Consider the following 23,310-nt stretch of genomic DNA (forward strand, 5'->3'; position numbering starts at 1 on the left):
TCGATTCCCTGAATTTGCAGCTATCCTCCGGATTGTTCCTCACTTCAGGCTATGAGACGTCGCCAGAAGCAACAGACATCAAACCTTGTGCAAGCTCAGTAAGCGGAGTGACGCCGAGTTCTTTGCTGGATGGGAATGTGGTTTCAGTCGCAGTTCCACAACAAAATCTGATCCTACCTGTAACACAATATAGCATAATGCCACTTCTGGTGTGTACGAGAGGTGAACCATCCAATCATTCGAAAACACGTAATAGTAGCAAAACCAAAGGCATTGCATCCGACCTGTCGGACACCATCCCAGTTTCGGTTCCACTACAGTCTGGTATTCAAGGTGTTGGTAAAAGCGGTCCATGTGAAACGCCGGACTACGTGCCAGCTTCCCGTTTCATACTGCAGTCTGAACTTGCTTGCGCTTCCTCTCCGGAGACTACCAACTCACTCGGATCATACTCTAACACGTATTCTGCAGCAGAATCCCATTTGTCTCGAGGGGATGAAATCTCAAAGGCTACCTCACCTGGAACGTGCAGCTCTTCGAAAACTACATCGTATAAGGATTTTGAAGTCACTATGGCAATCATAGGTGCTCACTGTGGATTACAGATTTGTGAAGGCGTGGCCAGCGGAAGTATGGTTAGTATCCGATTGATATGCTTATCTCTATCTTTAAACTCACCTAAGAGTATATATTTCCGCGTCCACCAAATATCAAAATTTAACTTTGTTTTTTTATTCAACCTTGTCTTTATGGACTTGCATAGGTGTTTCTTCATGTCCACTTATCGATAGCCATACATGACAAGCTAACAACTTTCTGATTTTGAATAGTCTTGCCCTTAAGTTCAATTATTCAACGCTGAAAGCTAAACAGCACTGTCCAGCTGCTCCTTCCATATTGTAGGCTTCGGGATCCCGACCTTCGTTAATTGGTTTGGATGGTCGAATGTTCACCCTGCTAGCCAGGTGGTCAAGAGTTCGAAACTACCTTCATTTTTCTGAGTTGCACACAGCTGATGCTGACACAGCATTGCGGAGCCTCACGGGTCCAAGCATAGATTGACTGTACTTACAAGACAAAAACTTTCAAATCTCCTCACAATACCAATCGTGACTTCAGGTTGAAAAAGGAGGCTCAAACAAGCATCGAGCGAGCACAAACCTGGAAGATTCCAGTCAGTATGTTAATCGCATTCACGCGCCTCTGAAAATGGGGTCACATTCACTGCTGCCATGTTCTGGGCGTGTATTGGTTCTGTCCTAGGCATGTGGTCAGTTATTCAGACCCAGTTAGCTCTGTCTGTTTGTTAACCTGGGTATCCGCAGCTAAATACAGCTTGATTCAGTCGTATCCAGGTTACGTGTGCTTACATGTTTGGACTTTTTTGTTTGACAGATTATACGTATGAGTTCAAAAGAAGCGTCTGTGTTGATCTTACATTCCGTGCCAACCCGATGTGCAATGACTGTGGTCAAAACTTAGCCCGAACTGATAACAAGTGGGCTTTGTTCACAGATGTGTGACAGCGTGAAGAAACTCACGATTATTCTAGAGAGCCCCACAGACACATCTGAAGCAGCATCAAAACTAGCAGAAGCGGCGGCTTTTTGGAGGGATGCTCAGCCTATATGCTTTAGTTTTATAAAACAATGTAAGACATACCACAGAAATCACGTCGGTCCAGCTGTTTAGAAAAATGCCCATTTCCTCTATCCCGTTTAAATCAAACTCGTGCTTGTCCAACCCCAATAAAAAGAAAACCACCGTGAGAATATCCCTGAAGTTAAAGGGCTTTTTCCCCATCTGAATCAGACGTTAATAATATTTTTCGTCCGGTTTTCGAACATGTTTCTTACAATATGAAACCTGACCTGCGTTTTTGCATTTTTGGACTTCTTGGATAGTGGTCGTCAACCTAATAGGGCTCATGGTAGTAATGTTTATTGTGGTCTTTTTCAGGTTGAAGTAAAAGCTGTTGATCTTCGGCACGTACCAAATCAATCAGTAGTGCCGAAAGTCGGTGATCTACTATTGGCAGTTGAAGGAAGTCCTGTGCTCAACAAACCCTTAAGTGAGGTCAAAGCAATTCTTCAACATCACATTGAAACAAGCCCAACCAAATGTGTGCACGTTTGGCTTCGGCGAACTCCACAACTCGCTTGCAATTCTCCGCCCAACCGAATGCCGGCCAGGATAAAATTTCGAAGTTTTCAGACGAAATCAAACACGCACTTAGAAAAGCTTCCCATAGGAACCTCAGGTTAGCCTTGTTATTCCTTTTTTCAAAATTTTTATTTTGTTCTTCTTAACACGCAACGTTCGGCAAACCGGTGTCAATCATGATTCCATCGGTCGTGAGCCGGAATGTATTCATATTTTTAAAAAATGAAAATTCATCAGTAATAAATATTCACTTGTGTAATCCATCTGAAAAATATGGCGAAGGTACTTTAGGATCCATATCCCGTTTTGTAGTTATTTACTGGTCCTTATAAGTCATCCGTATACTAATCAGGTGTAAATGGTCGGTTTGAACATCAGAGAGATGAAACAATTGTTTGTGATACTATTCAAGTATCCTTTCTACTCAAGAGGATGCTGATTATCATAAAAACAACCTAGGAAATATGTAAACCAGGGCTAGCTGATGAGTCCGGACTTGAAGTATCAGATGATCTAACGATGTACTCTAGCCGTGCCATAATAAGTTAGCCGATGGAAACGTGAGGTCCCTGGTAGGCTGCAGAACTGGTCATAAATAACATAGCAATTAACATATTAGTTTGGATTTATTATGTCTGATTTGAGGATAAAAACTACACGAAGCAAGTATACTTGGTCAAGGTAACTATACAAGCGCTGTACGAATCAGAATTCAGTCAATGGAAGTTTTACACTTATTTGAACGGTTCACATAAAATCAGGGATATGAGCATGTGAGAGTAAATTTATAAACATAGTCTCATTGGAATTGGTAACTCAAATTCAGCAAAACATTTTGCTGAACAAAACGTCGGTTGTTCATACAAGCAGACAATGCTCCGTGGAAAAGATTTTGGGTTGTTACAGCTTTCGGAAGGGTCTTGCTCAGATTGTTCAAACATCGATTTAGTCCAGAAAATTCCAAGCCCAAACGACAAGTGTAGCAAAGTTGTGTAACCAGCTTTTTCATTTTTAGCTTTTCTGCACTTAGCTCATACAGCACAAAATAATGATGTAAGATGACGGGTAATTATTTTGGTGATAATCTCTTCCTTAAAAGGCAATCATGAATTATCCGTTTCTCCCCAGATTACTGCTTTAGTCTTCTGTTTTCCCCTAAATTTTTGCACCACCGTGTCTAAGATGGTAACCAATTTTAATTAATATGTCAGATAGTAAGTTAAATTCATTCTAAATAAAATGTAGATCGTCCCCTGTCTCTCTCTGCTTCGCGATTCGCATGATTTCGTTTCACTTCTGTGGGAGGAATGAAGCCAAAAGAGTGAGTGTGCTGAAACTTTCATCCCAATAGTATTATCTCCGTTCGCCGAGATGAAACACATCGGCTAGTAACCAGAATAGTTGAGAAGAATAGGGACAACCCATACACTACTTCTGAGTGTACAACTTTCACACAATCGAGAGTTCCGTACTCTTTCTAGCAGATATCTGACATACAGTATGCCTTCTGAATGACCGTGGTATATGACGAACATGTTGATGGAAATACCTGGCACGATGTTTTCCAGTGCAGTAATGATAAAGGTCGAAAGTGATGGAGCAGTCGGTCAACCAACAGACACCTTATTTTCCGGTCATGTGTTCACCACTGGATTAAAACTGCTCACTCACCGCAACCACTAAAAATAAGCCCTTAGGATTCTTGATAGCTACACTTGAGGCTGTGTGAGTGTGGAGTATGTTTTGACAAAGCACAGTAGAAGTGCGGTAACGAAAACCAAGTGCGTGGCAACCCACCCTTTTCTAAGCGCTTGTTCATTAGGATCAAGTCAAGGTGTGATATGGAGGACTACACACGACTGGAGTTAGTGTCTTAGAATCCTCTAAATGTCAAGCATAATCAGAATGTATAGTCACGACACAGTAGTTACGGACCTTCGCACTTGTCCTAGTGTCTGGAATTGGACGAAGTTCGTTTTCTTTAATCAGGTTACTGTTTTAAGTAGACCAGACAAAACTTAAGTTTACTAAAGTTTTTAAATTGGATCTTGCTGTAAAAGTGGGTTCATAGCCTACACGATGAAAGTTAAAGCGCACAGGATGAAACAGGTGCAGACGGATGCAGACAAACACAGACAAGACAAGTGCAGGTGCACTCTAGGGAGAATGTCTGTACACTCTGTTCGTTAGGTGATACTCAGTGGTGTTAGTTAGGCTTGATAGCACGTCTAAGGCTAGTGGACTCGAATTGAACTCGACTTTTAAAACATTTGACCAGACCGCCCTTATTTTGCATCGGCACAAGATTACTGAGCTATAGATAAACTTCATCTAGGTTTGCTTGTGAAATAATACCCTGTGAGTAGCTGCAATTGTTCTCCTTGGTACCTGTATATCGATTTATGTTTCTGCGTAAAGCTGTGTGCTAAATATACGGCTCGCACTTTATTAACATATTCCTCATTCTTGGGTCTTTCAAGCTAAATTTCTTGTTTTATTTGCCACCATTTGCGCGAACTTTCGCGTGTGTGCAACGATCGATAAATATATCAAAAAGAATGTGGTCTGAAATTGCGAGAAATTTACCTCACCGTTCCACTCTACCGATACAAACTCAGGCAAGACTGATCAAACAAACCAGATATTTTATCAGAGTGCTATGCAAGATCGTAGATACAAGGGGTGGAATTTAGAAAACCAAAAGTTGGTCGTAGCTGAACTGGTCTGTTGAGGAGGCGAAAGATCAGAGAAGGTCTCGAGATATGAATTAGAATGTGATTTTGAAGGCCTGTTAAATGAGTAGATAAATGTCTCGCAATGCTAGCCAACGAGGCAGTTTAACCAGTCTAGGGAAAGTTTTGTGTGTGATCGATGTCTATTACGAAAACACAAAGGCTCAGTGAGTCAAGATAAGCTGGGTAGCATAAATCCTACTATCTTATCTTAGTGCCCTTGGGGCTGCCGTAGTGCCGAAAACACGACGGACATGTGTGTTACATCTGCCTCTTAACTGGTAAAATCAAACAACTGAATCCCACCGAATGCAAATGAGGCGATGAAGTCAGTTGATGGAAGAATTATTGGTGTCCATTCAGCATCCGAGGTCTACAAGATGTTGAGTGGGTTGAAAATATCCACGGTACTGTAGCTTCTTTAGAGAACCACACGCAAATTTTTGCACTCATTCAACACCTCTGTCAGGTCTGCGTTTTGCGGTGTGGTGATAATGCTTGGAGAGATCGTAGAAAAAACGGACTAGAATGTAACCCTGAAAGTTAGTTATTGTTGACTGAGATCTCTTGCGCTAGGGAAGTGTGGCGTACCTTGTGTGTTTTAGGATAATCAATCGTGATACATTTCGTCCGGATAAGAGTGGCTTGAGAGTAATCCTGTGTAATCTGTTCGTGTGAGCCAAAGATCTGGGTTCTTATTCGACTCATTTGCCAGCAAGCACTTTCCAAAGATACGCTGTAGTCACAAGACGTTATGTGGCGCAGCTACGTTTCGTTATCGTTAGCAGCATAATCGTATTTCGATAAATGTAACTCTTGAAGTTGGGATGCCAAGTATGCATGAGTGTCCCTTGACAGTTGGCCTCAGACAGGCCTCAGTAAGCTGCAGACTAGGTTGAGGTTCGCTTTTTAAACCAACTGTTTTCTAATGGTCTGTAAAAAGGACGTGACCTAGTGCCCATGTTTCTTTTCATCTTAATGGTTAATCTTTTCAGGGATGGGTTGCTATTTCACCGAAACCACTATCCATGCAATTCGTGACCACGATTATTCACACTTATTTTCTATCCTCATTGAATATGCAAGTCTTAGGCACTTCCAGTTCGATTATCAGACAGCTTCGGACATACTCTAGTATTGAATCCATGTGGTTATTATACAGAATTTGACGTTGGACACAGCCAAGTTGTTTGCGCTCGTTCCGAAACATGTTCATAGCAAAGTTCACTTGTGATACAAGCATCAGATCAGGCTAGTTTGTTTGGTCCACATGCGCAACAGGGGTAAATCCCTGGATTGCTTCTGAATGGCACACAAAGTTAGCTGTTGAGCAAGGTGTAAATCGTCAGGACAGAGTATAGTATAAACCTGGACTGCGTTCATAGAATTACTGGTTCATGGAGAAGGGATTAATGAAAATGTTTAAGTTTGTTAATTATTCCATTACCAACTAGTTTCAGCGATCAATAAACCAAATAACCTATGCACGGTATTGTATGAAAACACAGTTGATAATACATTGAGCCATTTGTTGTCACTTATTTGTTTTAGTTATTATTTACGTTTATTTATGTATTTATTTATTAGTGCACTATTGGCCTGCTGAGAACTTACAACCCAGATAATCGATGTTCTTATGTTTATGTATCAGTACTATCCATCGTACCCACATATCCAACGAGACAACCCTGAGAGTAGCTTTCCGAGCTCATAAAATGGACGATAATAATATCTATTGGACCAGATAATGATCCGTAGATTTAGCCGATGTTTTGGAACATAGTAGGCTGCAACTGTCCCAATTACGCTTTTCGTATCTTGACTTGGGTACGGAAAACAGAATATCTAATAGGGCGTGATGCTCAGAATTTCACTGGTGCAGGACAATATGAAGGAATCAAAATCCGGACCAACCCAACTTCCATCCACCTTTTTCCTGTCATTTTCACCTGACTTGCTCTATGAGGTGTGGATTTCAGATATTTGCATTGAGTGAAGATAATTTCGTTAGAGTGATTGAAGTTAGATATTCAAGCAATATCAGTCGATTGCTAAGCTGTAATGACGTCAGGTCACAAGGTCCAAAACATTCTTAGAATTGCAGGGTAGCTCATAGGTTTAAAGATACGGCCCTCTGCGATATGCTGTCACTTATAAGCCAAGCGAACATATTAATTCCAGCAGCGCAGTGAAACATTACACTAGACTGAACCTCTTCGTGGTGAAACTTGTGATGGTGCACAGTGTAAGCAAACTATATAGAACGGACAAAACTGTAGGCCGCCACTTTTTTCCCCTTACAGTTCTAAGAATGATGCAGATCAACCGAGATGAAAAGACGAATATTCAGGTGGATAGTTTCTCATAACTGACCTTTTGCCACGAACCAGGTCAAAATTTCGGACTGCTTGGTTTTGCACTTTATCAACCATCCAGCTGCATATAACTAGTACCTGCGCACGTTCCCTGTGCCAACCGTACACGTGACATTCAACCAAGGTGTATCTTAGCAAACTTGTGTCATCAGATCTCTATGGACTGTTCCTTGCCATTTTCTATACGGTTTTTGGTTTTGCTATTTTTAATATATGTTTCTTTGCAATCTACACAGCTGAGCCAGTAAACAGAGCAGACAAATTGGCTCGCTCTTTCAACGTTTATTGTTTTTGGTTGAAATATTTAAAATTATAAACGAATGGTTTTTCAATTTAATGAACGAAATTTAGCTAGTGTTTATTTGCCTGTCACAAAGTGAGTAGCAGGAAGCACATAGAATAACAAACCGGTTGATAACGATTTTAACTGGTGAGCCTGATTGCTCTGTTTCGGAATAAACATCCATGGGTGTGAGTCAATTAGGAATTACACAGCGGTTTAACTGCGATTGAAAGCAAAACTTTTCGGATGACAAGGAGGATACGTAGAGATCATTATGAGGCTCGTCCCTCCGTCATACTATCATCAGTACAGATGACATAATCTGTGACATGCATGCCTGACAAATTTCGGTGTACCCTGATGACGTACCCTTGAAAATATTGAGGAATGGCGGTAAAACGCTACAGACTTGATCACGATCCCTCAAAAAATTGGCTTGTAAGAATGCTCATTCGAAAATTTCATTTTTTCGAGAAGCACACAGATCAACCAAGTGATGGCACTTGTATCTATGTGACCGGAAGCTCTCAGATATCAGATTCATAGTAATATTCACTAGAAAATAGTGCCATGAGTTACGAGCCTATTCTCTTAGTAGTCCTAGTATACCGACCAAAATATCACACTGCTATTTAGGCGTAGCATGATCGGGCTTGATCTACTGAAAATCACAGAAAACCTCAACATGAAATTACCGAAACTCATCAAACTGCCGTTATCCCATAAGTAGCTCAGAGGACAAGCAATTTCCTGAGATGAGTGAAACTCCCATCAAGGAAGCCGTCATACGATGAGCCAGGCAATACGAAAACACGCTATAAGGTGTCCCAGGTTAGTGGACGGGTGGTGCCATCTCCTCTCTAAATGCGATTTGATCGCGATGTTTGTCAGCTGTTCGTGGCCAAATGGTTAATTCAAACTGCCAGTTAGGAGGTCGAGTATTCGAGACTCCCTTGCGTTTCATATCACGATTCCCAGTCAGGATAGAACAGCTATACTGTGTTTCTTGGCTTTTAAGCACTTACAGATTGAATTCGCAGTTTAAATTTACCAAAGTTCTCATCACCATGACGGTTGTTCTGAGTATCGGATTTACTGTTGATTCGATAAGTTGACAAATCAAAGACTGACTTCTTCAAAGCAGTCCGAGGCAGAAGTCAGCTGACATTTTGGACCATTTGTCGTGACACATCGGGTCGCCTCCGGGTGTGTCAACTTCATTTTTTGCCTCACCTGATTGCCTGTGGTGCTTCTCGAAGACGTCCGGTATTTTTTACTTTTCTACGACGCATCCGACATATCCATACATCCAACTCCAACCAGGCGCTTGTAACTGATTTTGGTCTGGAGATTACTTACGTGAACATTTGCAGAGATCATGGGATCAGTGAACAATTAGCACATAAGTGTGTCACCCTCTCCTCAACAGCCCCAATGGAAATGAGTTTCGAAGCATGTTTTCTACATACAATCTTTGCTGAATAGGTACAGGAGTGCGCACCAACAAACATTGTTTGCAGTTTACCCACGAACATTGTTTGTAATCCATCGCTTAAATTAGAGAACCTAAGCTAGACAAATAGTCGTCTAGGTTAAAGGATAACTTGAAAGTATAGCCTGAGCCAGGTTGAGGTTGGGGGAGGCAAATGGACTCAGTAGTTGAGGCCTAGTTGACGGCGCTTTTATCTTTAATGGCTAGGGGGATGTGACGCAGGACTCAACTAGGCAAGCATACTGCTGCCATTTTACACTATGGAGTTTAAGCCTCTCTTTCTTATTTCTTACTTACTCCTACTTCACAATTACACATTCGGGCAATTTTTTTCAGGATTGTTTATGATATATATATATATATACATAGTACTGCAAAATCATCATTCCACGGCTGAGTAACTAAAGCTGCGCAATCTTTTTCAGCTACTTTTGATGTGGTGCTTGAGCGAAAAGAAAATGAAGGATTTGGTTTCGTAATTGTCAGTCCGCTGGACGGTTGCAAAGCCAGTGAAATCGGTAAGTTTTTCGGAATAGACGGTTTTCACTAAGTGTTGCTTCAGGGTAGCAGGTAACTGAAAAAAGCAGACTAAGCGGCTTTCATACAGAAAGTATAGACTCGCAGACTTGCAGTAATAAAGTGGTCTTCTTTAAAAGTCCGTGCTCGGATTTATAGATGTTCTTTCCCCTGTATTAAAAAGTATGCATGTATACAAAATTCTTCGAAAAATCAAAAACATTTCTTTCTCAGCACTAAACTACTGCCATAAATTGTAGCAGTATCTCGTCTTCATGAGGCTGTTGCGTGGTTTCGTGAATACTCACCACCGTAATTACGTCTTCCCTGCACACAACAATAAACTTCTAGTATATAGTCAAAACTAATTGGATTTTCAGGTATCAAAAAGGTGGGAATACTAGAGTATAGATGAAATTATCACTAATAATGGTGAACGAAAGTAGTAATTCTCAAAATTCCGATGCTTTGGCCGCCTTTCAACTTCTCCAGAAGAACTCATGCCAGTTTTGGACTATCATCGTTTTTTCATCGATCGCAATCCCCATCTAAATCACGAGCTACTGCAGTAATTCCAAATAAGCTTCATAATGTCAAACGGGATCTGCTGGGTTTTCACATAACTATGCCCATTATCCAGTAGCGAGAGATCCGATCTACAGGAGTAACTTTGACCTATACCATTATCTTTACTTAATAATAGATCGAGATAGATAAATGCATCTGAATGGTAACGTTTATGTTCCGAAAAACTTGTTACATTAAGCGAACGTCTGATTCAGTGCAAAACGTTACCAAACACAAAATTTTGATGCTTGTGATGCTGAGTTCTCAAAGTTAGATGTATCCGGAAATGTTTTCACCGATCCTTCTGGCGTTGATATGATGGTACTATGTTTTATCAACTGGTAGAAGTTATCTGACTTCATCAAAACCTAGTTCAGCTGGAGGAAGTCAGACGGCTGGTTAAAAAGGCAGAATATTTTCTCGAAATAACCTCTCGTTAAAACTCCATTTATACAATGAGTGCAACACAATGGCCGCGGACTCCCGTTTCGCCAATGGCGGAAACCGAATATGTTGGAATTGAAACTCAATCAGGCACCCACGCTGCCAGTGCACACTGTGAGATTATATGGATTTGACACCTGCCAAAGCAAACGCAGACAGCCAACATTTCAATAGATCGGTACGTGAGAACATCAATACAAAACAGGCTGCACTATAAGGCCAACCATCTGAGTAACTTGCACGCACCAGTATGTTGGCTGCGGTTAGGAGAGACGTTTGAAAGTTCATATTTAAATGTTTGCTTTTCAATCAAAGAAGGACAGAACAGTTTGGTCGGCCAGTGGGGTAATGATTTTAGTACATTTCTTCCAATAAAACGTAATTATCTTTTCCATCATGAACGTGGATTAAATATGCTTAACTTAACAATGTCGGATGGCTATACAGACTTGTTCGACCATTTTACAGCCCAGCTAGCGCAGAGGGAATAACTATAGTCAAGCCTCAGTTTTGAACAGATGCGCCAAAGACCCATGAATGTTAATTGGCCACATTGTGGATGATTTACCTGATGATCCGATTCGTCGGCAAAAAAATCCTCGAGTTCGAAGACTCTTGACAAACCTCCGCTTTTAGCTGTCGCTGTACCATCAGTTCTAACCACATCAGCAACTGTTCTATGAGCGTTGAATAGCCCCTTCTGCCCAGAGAGAACAACTGCACTGGCTAAATAGTGAAAGTTTAATTTTTGAAGGATTGGACCTCATATATACTTCTGGAATGAGAACATGGACAAAAGATTCACATGCTAAAGGCCCTGTAACGTGAATGGTAATAGGGAAGGATAAGTGCCGCAGAAAAACACAATCCGCAAATGCATCAAGGAACTCAAATTTATTTGCAATAATTTCGCATTCTTTCATAGCTAGCAAAACCTTATATCATTCTTGACAACCCCTGTTCTACCCACAAATCGAGTTTATCAATGTGGTTTTGAAAAAATGATTCGCTATTTTACTGCCTTCCAGGTTGCAACAGCTTTGGAAGTTAAATAAATAAAACACCCTGTTTGGGTTACACTTGTAGAACCGTGCACTAATCTACAGCGTTCTTTGCCAAAAATCTAATAACCTGAGGATTTTACACATAGAACGATCTTGCTGGCAGCCAGAATAATGTCAAAACAATAACACACCTGACTTCGAAAATATTCATTCAGCCTGACATGATTGAAACTATCCAACAGATGTCAGTCAAGAGAATCTGTAAGCAGAAGATGCAAATAAATTTGTTTGGATTAGTGCCTTGTCGGACTGCACCTTATCAACGTTTTTTTACAAATTGTGGGTTATGCAAGACCCTCACCATCGTACTTGCTTTCACGCCAAATCGTATGAGTATACGTAAACGCGATAGTTGGAAGACCGGAACTCAATTCCACATTTCAAGTCTGATATTGGTAGAAAGCTTACGGTTCACTACTGACCGACTCCGAAAGAAATTTACAAGCGTTTGTTAAACACTTCCTCACAAAATTGACAGTAATGTTTCACTAGAATGAAAAGATTTAATTGAGGCATCGAGAAATTTGACTGGCTATCAATAATCTGTTATCGGTAATAAACTTAATGAATTCCATGTAAGTACATCATAGTTACTGTGAACCACTTTAACTGGCTGGTGTACTTTCCGCACAAATTGGATTAATTAAGCCTACGTGATAACGGTGCGACACAAATTTGCATGCTGGTAAGGCCAATCACCTAATTTTATCGCGTACCAATTTAACTAGCACACCCAACGGATTGGTCAATCATTTCACGAAGCAAAGAGAGTGAAAAAGTGCCGAAAACATTAGTCTTGTTTTTTCTGAATTTTTTTTGGGGGATCAGTGTCATGCTGTCAACAAAAGTGTATGAGTATACGTAAACGCGATAGTTGGAAGACCGGAACTCAATTCCACATTTCAAGTCTGATATTGGTAGAAAGCTTACGGTTCACTACTGACCGACTCCGAAAGAAATTTACAAGCGTTTGTTAAACACTTCCTCACAAAATTGACAGTAATGTTTCACTAGAATGAAAAGATTTAATTGAGGCATCGAGAAATTTGACTGGCTATCAATAATCTGTTATCGGTAATAAACTTAATGAATTCCATGTAAGTACATCATAGTTACTGTGAACCACTTTAACTGGCTGGTGTACTTTCCGCACAAATTGGATTAATTAAGCCTACGTGATAACGGTGCGACACAAATTTGCATGCTGGTAAGGCCAATCACCTAATTTTATCGCGTACCAATTTAACTAGCACACCCAACGGATTGGTCAATCATTTCACGAAGCAAAGAGAGTGAAAAAGTGCCGAAAACATTTAGTCTTGTTTTTCTGAATTTTTTTTGGGGGATCAGTGTCATGCTGTCAACAAAAGTGAACCAGACCAGTATACTTTACAATCTTTGAAAAACAGTGGATTCCAGGGAGAGACTCCTTGAAAATAAGTACCCTGCTTCCAGGGTACCCTATAGATACGTGAGCTATTATTGTTGTGAATGCCACTTACAGAGTAAATTTGTTAGACTTTCGAACTCTAGGGCATCCACATTCACACGATTTTCTATGGCTATAGAGGGAGTGATGTACAGTACACTGAAAATCTGTGTGTGGTTTAACACGACAAACAGCCTCGGTTTTTGACCAGCCCATTTTGACGTAATTTTGGGTGAGGTTAAATACGTTCATCTTTCTATTCACGGATGCTTTACAGGTCGAATCATCCCCAATAGCCCGGCGGATCGATCTGGGATGCTCAAGGTTGGCTACCGCATTCTGGCTATCAATGGTGAGCGTCTGGCTGGGATGCATCACAGTGAGATTGTTCACATAATAAGACAAAACCAGCGGAAGTTATTGCTTACAGTACAGCGGCCTCCCAGTCCAACCAATCAGAATGACACCAAGCAGGATTGTAAGTCAATTAGATTGTAACCTCATTCTTCCGGGGTTTTATAAAAATATGGGCAATTTATCAGGTGTTTTTGAATAGATCAGTGAGACGGCCACAAGCCCCATCAAATGTCACTTGAACTAGCTACTAAATAAAAAGTTCGGAAGTTCTCAGCTGGTAATTCAATCAGAGCTTCTAACCGGTAAGTTTATGTGGAGAGTTCTGTAGGCTAAATTGGCGGAAGATCAGCTGCTAAAATGCGAGTGGGAGGCCTTAGTAGAAGCGTAAAAAAGATACGTGAATATCGGGAAATATCTTATCGTGAAGATAAAGCGGGTTTCCTATGATTACCATTAAGTGAGGGAAACGTAGGTTACCATTTTCAAGAAAGCTTTAGGAATAGATGTGAACATCCTGTAGATTTACTATAAATCTACTCCACACATGGGCAACCAATGTACATAGGATGTTATCCTCCATGGTAATATTACTGTTGTCACTATGAATATTTTTTTAGGCTGCTAGCTTTCAGTCTAATTTTTTTTGCCATTGCCAAAGGAAAAAGCAATGATCGCTCCCATCAGACGCCATGAATAATAAAATTCCTCTCAAGATCTAAATGTCAGTCGCACAATATACCTAGTGATTTTCTAACAGTGGACGAGCCTAATCAGGCCAAAAACGTTGAATTTACCACCTGCTGTCATAAGGAGGGTATATTATAGATTTATTTGGACTAACTGGAAAAGCTGTATCAGCATGTGAAGAATTCTCTGTGAGCGGCAGTGGGTGATGAAATATAACATAAATATTAACACCGTCATCAAAGGTAAATAACTGAGTAATAATTTTTTCCAAGTATGTATAGACCAGGGTTAAAAACTTTCTATAAAAACGCAATCATTTTTCGAGGTTATCAGAATAAAATTTAAACCATTCACACTTTTTAGTGAAAGAGATTAGAGGCGAATTGACTTGACTTTAAAGTGAATATTCATGTGTGCTCATAGAATTGTTTCCTGCGACGATGTGCCTTCTCAAAATCGCGCAGCTATGCATACGTTGGCGTAGACATCTGTATCACGTGCATTTATCGAATAATAATCAGAACGGCAGCAAAGCAACTACACGGGGCTGTTTGCATTTTCAACCCCATTCTTGACTAAGCGGATCTCATTCTGGACTCGACATCTCATTATTCCCTAACGTAAGCGCGGAAGCCCAGGAGATGTGCTTCGTTCACAAGCAGTAGTTTGTGAATTACCGTTGACTTCAAAAATTTCCTGGTTTGTTTTTTTTTTAAATAAAATATGCACAATTTTAACATCTACCATTTGGAGCAGCTGTTTACTCAATTTTCGCTTAAATGTAGGATACTATTCACGGAGCTTCTAAAGGCATACTTCGTCTTTCAAGATCGTGCACAATGTAAGTGAGGCCACCCAAATCGGCATCTGTATTACTTTTCATTTATTACCCATCATTAAGACATGGTATACATATAAATATAGCTATATACATGATAAAATTAATGTCTTTGTTGATAAGAGAAAGAGAGAATAAGAGAATTCATCACGTTATCCATCCGAACAAAGAAAAACGTTGCTAGCGGAGTGTCATTATATGGGGACTAGCCGTGATACGCCCATCCATTTCAAGAATTTTGTGTACACCAAAGAAACATTGTCACAACTTATAAAAACTCTTCATTCTGATTTTTGTTGTTATTTGGTTCCCCATAAAAATCGATAAGATCCCGTGTCGGCTGGATGTTTCTGGCACCCTCTGTTAGCATCACTCAAAATCGCATACTTCTCCTCTTGCTTCTGTCAGTTGCATGATCCAGCCGACCCAATTCAGTGCTTCATGTATATTTCGGTGGACTAGAGCTCCAAGGGCAGAATGCCTTGAGACGCTACCCAGCTACGCCCAACCTGTATACAGTTGCCAGTTTATTACTTGTTATCATCAAATGTCACTTCGCATAGGCACATGGATTTTGCGTACAAATTCATCTTCCTCGCCAGCCTACGTGGAGAGTTGAGCCAAAAATCATTTTATCAGAAATTTGATCAATCATTTTTACTACGGTTAAGCTGCACTGCCCCGAACATCCACCTTCCATAGCTCGGCGTCGAACACTATCATTCGGAAGTACATGATAAACAGTTATGTCGTTCTCTCTGAAGGGACACGAACATATTGAGTCTCGTTCATGATCAGGCGCCACGCAGTTGTAGTCAATATATTTATTTTTCCGGGTACTTGGACAAAATGCAGACTAGACTGAATGTATATACACTCATTGGCAAATAGCAATGATGAAATGGGTAAATAATGCCGACATACAAATTTGACTGTATCAGGGTTTGGGCTTCATCAATATAGGCAGAATGTCAATAAATCCTAACCACCTACGCAGTGAATGGAGAAAAGCATCTGTTCTGATTGACAATTAAGTTTGATATGTTTTATCAACAGACATTACGGAGTTGCCGGAAGATTTGCTCGAAAGGGTCTCCTGTTCGAAAACACCAGACGACCAGGTTGAATACGCAAGGATGAACGCATGCAAAACGTCGAATTTGGTATGCATGTTATTTGCACATATTTTAAAGTTGGTGGTTTGATACGCTTGGATTAGCAGAGCTGTTTCCTTAAACTATTGAAACCAGTTGTAAGACATTATTCTCGTAAAGTTTTTGTACTATTATCCAGATCCAGCTTGGACCTCCTTAAATGGTTCCAACACAAACGGTCGAATACAAACACGGATGGACAGTTGACCAATGTCCTATCTACCTAAATCAGAGGATAAGAACCACAAATCTGCATATGAATAAACAACTCAGACAAATTAAACAAAAGCCTGTACAAAATAACTCATTTATATTCCAGCGGCACGTTCGAGAGGAGCTAATATGAAGCGAATCCACTGCCCAACTCCATCCACTCTGTTCAATAGAGAAAACATATTCGCCGATTTTAAGGTTTTCAGACCCCAAGAGCAGATACATTAGAAGAGATAAAAACACATTGACTGGTAGTCTCATAAATTTGGGGTGGCGTATTTGGAAAATCCGTCACAAATCCACTTATAGCTTAGAAGGGAGAGGTCACTCACACTTTTGAATTGGCCTCTGGTTTTTGTATAATAAGAGATTAAAAACTGAATTCTGAGGCAGGTGTGTTGGCAAAAAGGTAGATACGACTTGTTTGTGGGTACCAAAATATAACTGCTCGCCAAAGTCGGAATACAGGAAGGCAAATTTACATAACTATCAGCACACCGTATAATACGTATAGTGGTTAAATATCCACCGAAATACTGCGGGTTTCGGTAGTAAAATGTGCCGCGGAAGAACTCTGGGCGGATTGGTTGTGCTTAAGTTGTCAGGTCTTAGATGACGCCAGGGATCACAAATACATTAGGATGGCATCCAAATCTGATTTTCCGGTGAGAAGTTGTAAGGGCACTGGAAAAATTCGCGTAGTGAGAAGTCGCAGACAGTTAGCGCGCAAGCGAACGCAATGCTGCTCACAAGCTCTTGGCGTCGATGTAAACAAATGAAGTTAGGTCAGCGAGCGAAAGTTTGTGGACCTGTTGCAAGCCGTCTGCGGCCGCCGTTAATACACAGCAGTCGAGACGACCCTGATCACTATTTATTCGGTATAATCGGTATTTCAACGCGGAGCATTTGGTCAACAGCACATTTAGCTTCTTTGAATTGCACTGATTCAAATAGGCCAAATGCTTCGCTGATGTGTACATCATAATTTATCGTGGTCTTGCCAATACTCGCAATTCCGTAGCTTTTTGGAGCTGTAGCTACGGCTTGCAGGGTTTTCACGGTTAAAACACTAACTGCATAACTGGCATACATCTCAAATCCCCCGATCGAAAGTGAAAGCCTGTTGAAATTTGTGATCAAGTACCTGAGTGCCACACAGCAGGAGGTGAAAGCGCGCCATCACAGAAAGCGCCCAACTGCATTGAAAAGAAGTTCACATGTGATATCAGTTTTAAAACATTTTAGAAAAAATTGGAGAGTAATCTGAAGAATGTTTAATATGGCTGTGTTAAGTACCCATTTGTACAGTAACCGGGCAGGCACCAAGAATAAGGTGTCGGTCAGCAACTACTCCGTAACGAACAATTCAGATGTTTCCGGGTGTTCCACAAATAAACCAAACCTCGCCTCAACATTTTTGACTTGTTTATCACTAACAACTTTAATGTGAATAAATAAGTGGTACCTAGCCTTTTTGGAAAGATCAGTATTTAAAATTCACAACACTGAATTGACCTGACCATAGATTTACCTGGTGATCGGGGTTTTTATGCTTGGAATAGTGTTCTAGAATGTCACGAAGGGTTTCACTGAGCTCAATGTGTTTATTCGCAGAAACTATGGTCATCCCCTTGTTTTGTGTAAGGTCAGTCTTTTTCAGAAAACTAAAGTAGTATACTTCAAGCTATAGGATTCTATATAGGATGACAAACTTAAAGTCCACAATAAAGTAAGGATGAGCTTCTGATTTATGCCCTCAAACTGTTGAGTTATGACGCATGTGATGCGCTACGTCATGATGCATTATTGAGCCTTTCGTTTGATATCGTACTTTATTCTGTTCACTGATCATTGCTTGTTATCATCAGTAACATAGTGAGATGACTCTTCACTGCTGATGTTGAATTGCCATTATTTTACGCCATAGTAATTCTTGCTGAACACAATCATTTAAAGAACAACTTGAGTTGTGTTTTGGGAGTCTTCGTTTTTAGATCTTCTGTATTAAATGAATTGTTCAGAATACGCTCTCCAAAGAAAATGAAACGGCTATGCGGCTTTCCGTTGGCCAAATACCTTTGCTGTACTGTGTCAACTTGACGAAAGGAGCTGAAGGTTTTGGATTTTCCATTCGCGGTGGAATCGACTTTGGACGCATTCCGCTCTTTGTATTCCGCATTGCTGATGGTGGTCCAACGTCTATGGATGGTCGCATCCAGGTAAATAACTGTCAGCCTGTATTTATATATTCTGAGACTGCTCCCTGTTTGCAAATATTACTCGCGTCGGCAGATCACACATTGCAAACATAGATCAGCATTTGAGGAAGGTACCTGCGGACATCAATGTCTAATGCGTGGCTTGTATATGGTGGCTGCGAAAGCACAAGGTGTTGTATGTAAAACTGGACTTTCCGTAACAAACCCAAAATTAGCATTACAGTGGTAACATATTCCGATCACGACAAAACAAGACATTATATTCAAAAAGGAGTAAGATTTCTGGAAACCTTTTGCATAGACATTTCAAAATGGGCCTTTTCTTTCAGGTTCAGCGTCTTGATTTCAGAAACGTGGTTGAACAATCTGTAAATAGATTTAGGAAACAAAGTCAGTAGCATGTGGTCTTTGTCCGGGTCATTTCCAAGATGATAGATGACAAGGTGAGAAGTAGGGTTCTTTTGAGATAGGCACTGGTGATGATTCTCAACAAGGACGAAACAATTCTACAGTTCTTCTCGGCTTTTCGGGATGAACTGAGCTGAGTGCCAGTACAAAATCTCCATTGAAACTTTCTGAATCCCCTCACTATACCAACAGAAATTTTTATTCTAATGGAGTGTGATCCTTCCCACGTTCTGTAGAATAACCGCTTTTATGATCTTATTCTAACTTCTTCATAGAAACCGCCGTGTAACGATGGCAAACTTGGTGGTTATGCGACAGTATCAACAACGGGTGCTAATGATTCAACAAGTGGAATTAGATTCTGGAAAAGTTTGGGTTCTTCACATTGTTATCAAACAGCTCGACTGGCTGGGTAGGCTCGCGACGTCACACTTAATCTGAAGGATCGTTCCATTGTAAAGCTTCGGTGTTAGGCAGAACTCCACACGGATCCCGCTTTACCGCACGTCTTTAGGCGCTGCTACGGCCGATAACCCTGTCCCGCACGAGATTTGCCAAGAATTCGGGACACTTGCCGGTTCGGCATCAAGGCGAGATCTGATTGGTCAGAAATCTGGACCTGACAGCCAATCGTGACCTAGTATTGGTCAAATGCCGGTTGCCAATGACGCATCCGGAACGCGTCAGAACTTCGCGAATGTTATAACCCCTTACACTATATATACGAAGCGCAGTACAACTGTTCTTGACTTCGTTTTTGGCATTAATAGACCTTGTGCACCTTTAGTGGTTGTTTTGACGTGAACGCTAGCATATGAGGCTCAGACCGGGAACTAAGCTGAGGAAAATATCATTACTATATTCGGTAAAATCAGTAGTTAGTCCAGTGGATGTGATGAGGCTTGCTATTGACAAATGGCTTGTAAACAGTTCCTTACAAGACGATAATGATAAAAATGATGAAACTGAATCCACCAATTGCCGTTTTACTCTTCCTATGTCTCACCAGAAGGGCTTAATCCCCCGAATTTCCTTCAACTTCGTGTTCTATCTGGATACCCTCCTTATCTAAGTTCTAAAGCAATACAAATGTTTTTAAACTGTAATATCACCATCATTTACGTTATCGCCTTGGAAGTGATTTAAAGTAGTGAGAACTACGATCAAAATATCTTAGTGAGATGTCACGAGTGCAATCAGTTGAAAGACATTGACATATAGCAGTGGTCTAAACTACTTGATTAATTATTGTAATCTCCCCATATTTTGTTGTGTTTGCTCTCGGAGTGATTGTTTTTTATCGGAGACCTGCACTGGCACAAGCACAGGGTCAAGCCGTTACGCTGATTCTGCCGACAGTCATACATTTTATACTGATGAGGATAATTGTCCTTGCATGGAGTTGATCGCTGTTACAAGGAAATCGGTTTAACGATGGATATGTTTTATAGGAAGATCTGTATGATTAATACTGTTACCACACCGCACTGCAAACTAAGCATTGCCCAATGCGTTCCTCGCGACTCTATGACCTATCTTAACCGCGGTCGACGAATAAGTCCTGATTCACCCCTCCACTGAAGCATCAGTTAGAGTGAACGCGCTACACTATCCTCATGTTAACATCACTGAAGTTGTGCATCAGAATGAACTAGATTTGGATGACATGACGGCTTTCAGGGTTTGGGTGAGAGCAAAAAAGAGATGAGCCACAAAAGTTACGTAAGTTAGTTGAAGGTGACATGTAAAGCCATCATGTTCTACCATACAACTTGGCTTGTTAGATTAAACTCGGACCATTATGCAGTCGGTAACCTAACTCATGCATTTTGCTGAAATGCACACCCATCCAAATAAACGCCCTAGGCTCGGCGTAAAGCCGAGGGATTATGACCGAAGTGTGAAGCGTGGGAGGCAGTTCTAGAGCCAACGGCATGCTCAAACAGTAGCCCCTAATTGTCGCTTCAGAGAGGAATAGGTTAACACCCGAGACCCGCAGGGCACGCGTATGAGACGCGATCAAGTCACATAGGACTAATCAGTATTCCCTTGCTTTGTCACAATGTACCCAGTATTACCGATGTAGGCTAGCCACACTGAAAGTGTATGCAATGCTGGTGAAACAAGTTCCGTTGCAAAAAGGCACAATGAAAGCAGCATGATAAAATCTCGCGTTAACTTACAATGCAATGCACTATGACAATGGTTTTAGGTAGCAATGAACGCACAACCCGGTAGCACGAATCAGTAGCTGTGAGCGGCGGTAGTATATACACGGACATCATCGAGGGCTGTTTACCACCTGCAGCACCATCCTAACCAATGACACTATAAGGAGAGTATAGCTTGAAACTATTGACACCTAATCACCGAACATTAGAATGAAGGCTCATATCCACCAAATATAAGCCAGCCAAACAGATTCGATTGTCGAATAAGGAAAATGAGAGCAAAGGTTAATATCACGTAACGTTAGAAATAGGACACATTTATGAGCGTTCGTGTAGCTATTCGTGATTAACATTGGACAAAATGCGTCGCTTATTATGAAGGCTAAATAGTTTGCACTTTTGCACACGGTTCGGTCACTGAGGAATAAAAACGAATATCGTTTTGTTTCACTTCTCAAATCCAAAGCCTGCATAACATTGTTTTACTGGTATTGGCAGCATATACCGGCATAGACAACTCAAAAGTTGAAAATTTCATCAACCGACGGTGGTCTTTACCATGTATGTATCGGAATAGTACGTGTTTTTCGAAAGAATAATAGCTATTCTCAAATGGCAATAAATTGATCCTGAGCACAGCATTCTAGCATATGCTTACATACTAAGATGATGTTGACGGAAGTCTCGATGGAAGCTGAGCCGAATATCGCACTTATAATACTTCTCTAATAATACCTTGCACAAAAGTCACGTAATGATGTTCAAAGGGCTACTATCTGTGTCTCAACAGGATACTGCTAATAAAGTCGATGAAACTCCGGACAACTCAACATTTCGCCATTTCTGAATCTCTCTAGGTAGGCCTACTCAGCCGGAACATTGAACTCTGAGAATGTGACGGCAAATATTTCCAAACTCAATTTGGTGAGAAAATACTAAGCCGCATTTTGACTGTGCTTGACGCCTGTAGATTTTCTCTGAGTGTGCTAAAAGAATTTTGCCCCGTAACTCATGTGGGACGGTACTGAGGGAAAATGTGAGATATGCCCCTATATCCTTATTATCGTTGAAACTAAAACGTATTTTTCATAGCTAATTTGTTTAAAGAAAGAAACAAAGTAGAAGTTCAGCTAAGTTTCATCTAACTACAGGGAGCAAAACGTTCGCAAGCCAAATCGCCGCAGCTCGATGGAGGTATTTTGCAGCAATGCCAGGCACATATATCCAATGCATCTGGGAGGTTTACCGAAAGTTTGCGCGTAAAAGAGGATGAACTTCGCTTATTCAAGGCTTTCTTTTTAATTATATGTTGTTCACTCGGATCGTTCTTGAAGGTATCCAGATTTCCACCCCTGCTACGCAAATATATATATATATATATATATATATATAAACTATTACACAAATATTCTCTTGTTCACATTATAGAATTCTTCGTTACAATGTAAAACATCCCTAAACTTTAACAGCAGCAACTTACAATCGATTGGTTATCCCATTTGCCCAACGAATTCGAAACTTACAGAAAGACGAAAGTGTTTGAAAAACTTATTTCAAACAATTGTTTGGTGAGCTTTTCGGTTGCCATGAAGATTTATGTTTTAAATAGCCCGCTTGACTGCTATTACCCACGTTAATTGATACGATACTTGTTCTCAAATAATAAAGTTTATCATTTATGCGTCATCATATTGGCTCTTACACAGCCAATCAAAACTCTGAAAGTCGGTCATGAAAATTTTGAAATTTCTTCTCCGTTACAGATTGGGGATGAAATAGTTGAGATTAACGGAGTTCCAACACATAACATGACGCACAAGGAAGCAGTGGACGCAATTCAGCAGAGTGGGCAACATTTGAAGATGCTCCTTTCTCGTCAAAGTAGCAAACTGAACGAAGCAACTGTGTGAAAACTATTCTTGGAATCATTTTTGATTTAATAATTCATTTCTCAAGTCAGATGGCCTAGTCGCAAAGTTTCCAAGTAAATGCTTTCTCCAGGCTTGGGAGGAAAGAAACGGACTACCGCGTATCTTAACAGTTTTATCCCGAAAATACGATGTAAAAATGCTAGCACAGTAGAAATGGGGCAAAAGATAAATGCGGAGACCCGCAACGTAAACTGTTCCAGTTAAAAACCAAAAACCTCAGAGCGCGATATTTTCGTATAGTTGGTGGCCTAGTCACCGCTCAAAATA

At 40.6% G+C, this 23,310-nt stretch overlaps 1 protein-coding gene across 1 annotated transcript in view; it reads left to right on the plus strand.

Moving 5' to 3' along the window:
* The window catches only part of T265_10342 (hypothetical protein), a gene marked incomplete at both ends in the record, with an annotated part of 36,895 nt that extends 13,817 nt beyond the window's left edge, over positions 1-23,078 (plus strand). The window contains 7 exons of the mRNA XM_009176683.1: positions 21-635; positions 1,960-2,260; positions 9,471-9,563; positions 13,343-13,543; positions 16,004-16,110; positions 18,336-18,533; positions 22,876-23,078. Of these exons, the coding sequence (XP_009174947.1) occupies positions 21-635; positions 1,960-2,260; positions 9,471-9,563; positions 13,343-13,543; positions 16,004-16,110; positions 18,336-18,533; positions 22,876-23,022 (1,662 nt within the window). The remainder of the gene's footprint in view (positions 1-20; positions 636-1,959; positions 2,261-9,470; positions 9,564-13,342; positions 13,544-16,003; positions 16,111-18,335; positions 18,534-22,875) is intronic.
* Positions 23,079-23,310: the final 232 nt, after the last annotated feature.

The sequence above is a fragment of the Opisthorchis viverrini genome, assembly GCF_000715545.1.
Source record: "Opisthorchis viverrini unplaced genomic scaffold opera_v5_354, whole genome shotgun sequence".
In the NCBI taxonomy this organism is placed as follows: Eukaryota; Metazoa; Platyhelminthes; class Trematoda; order Opisthorchiida; family Opisthorchiidae; genus Opisthorchis; species Opisthorchis viverrini.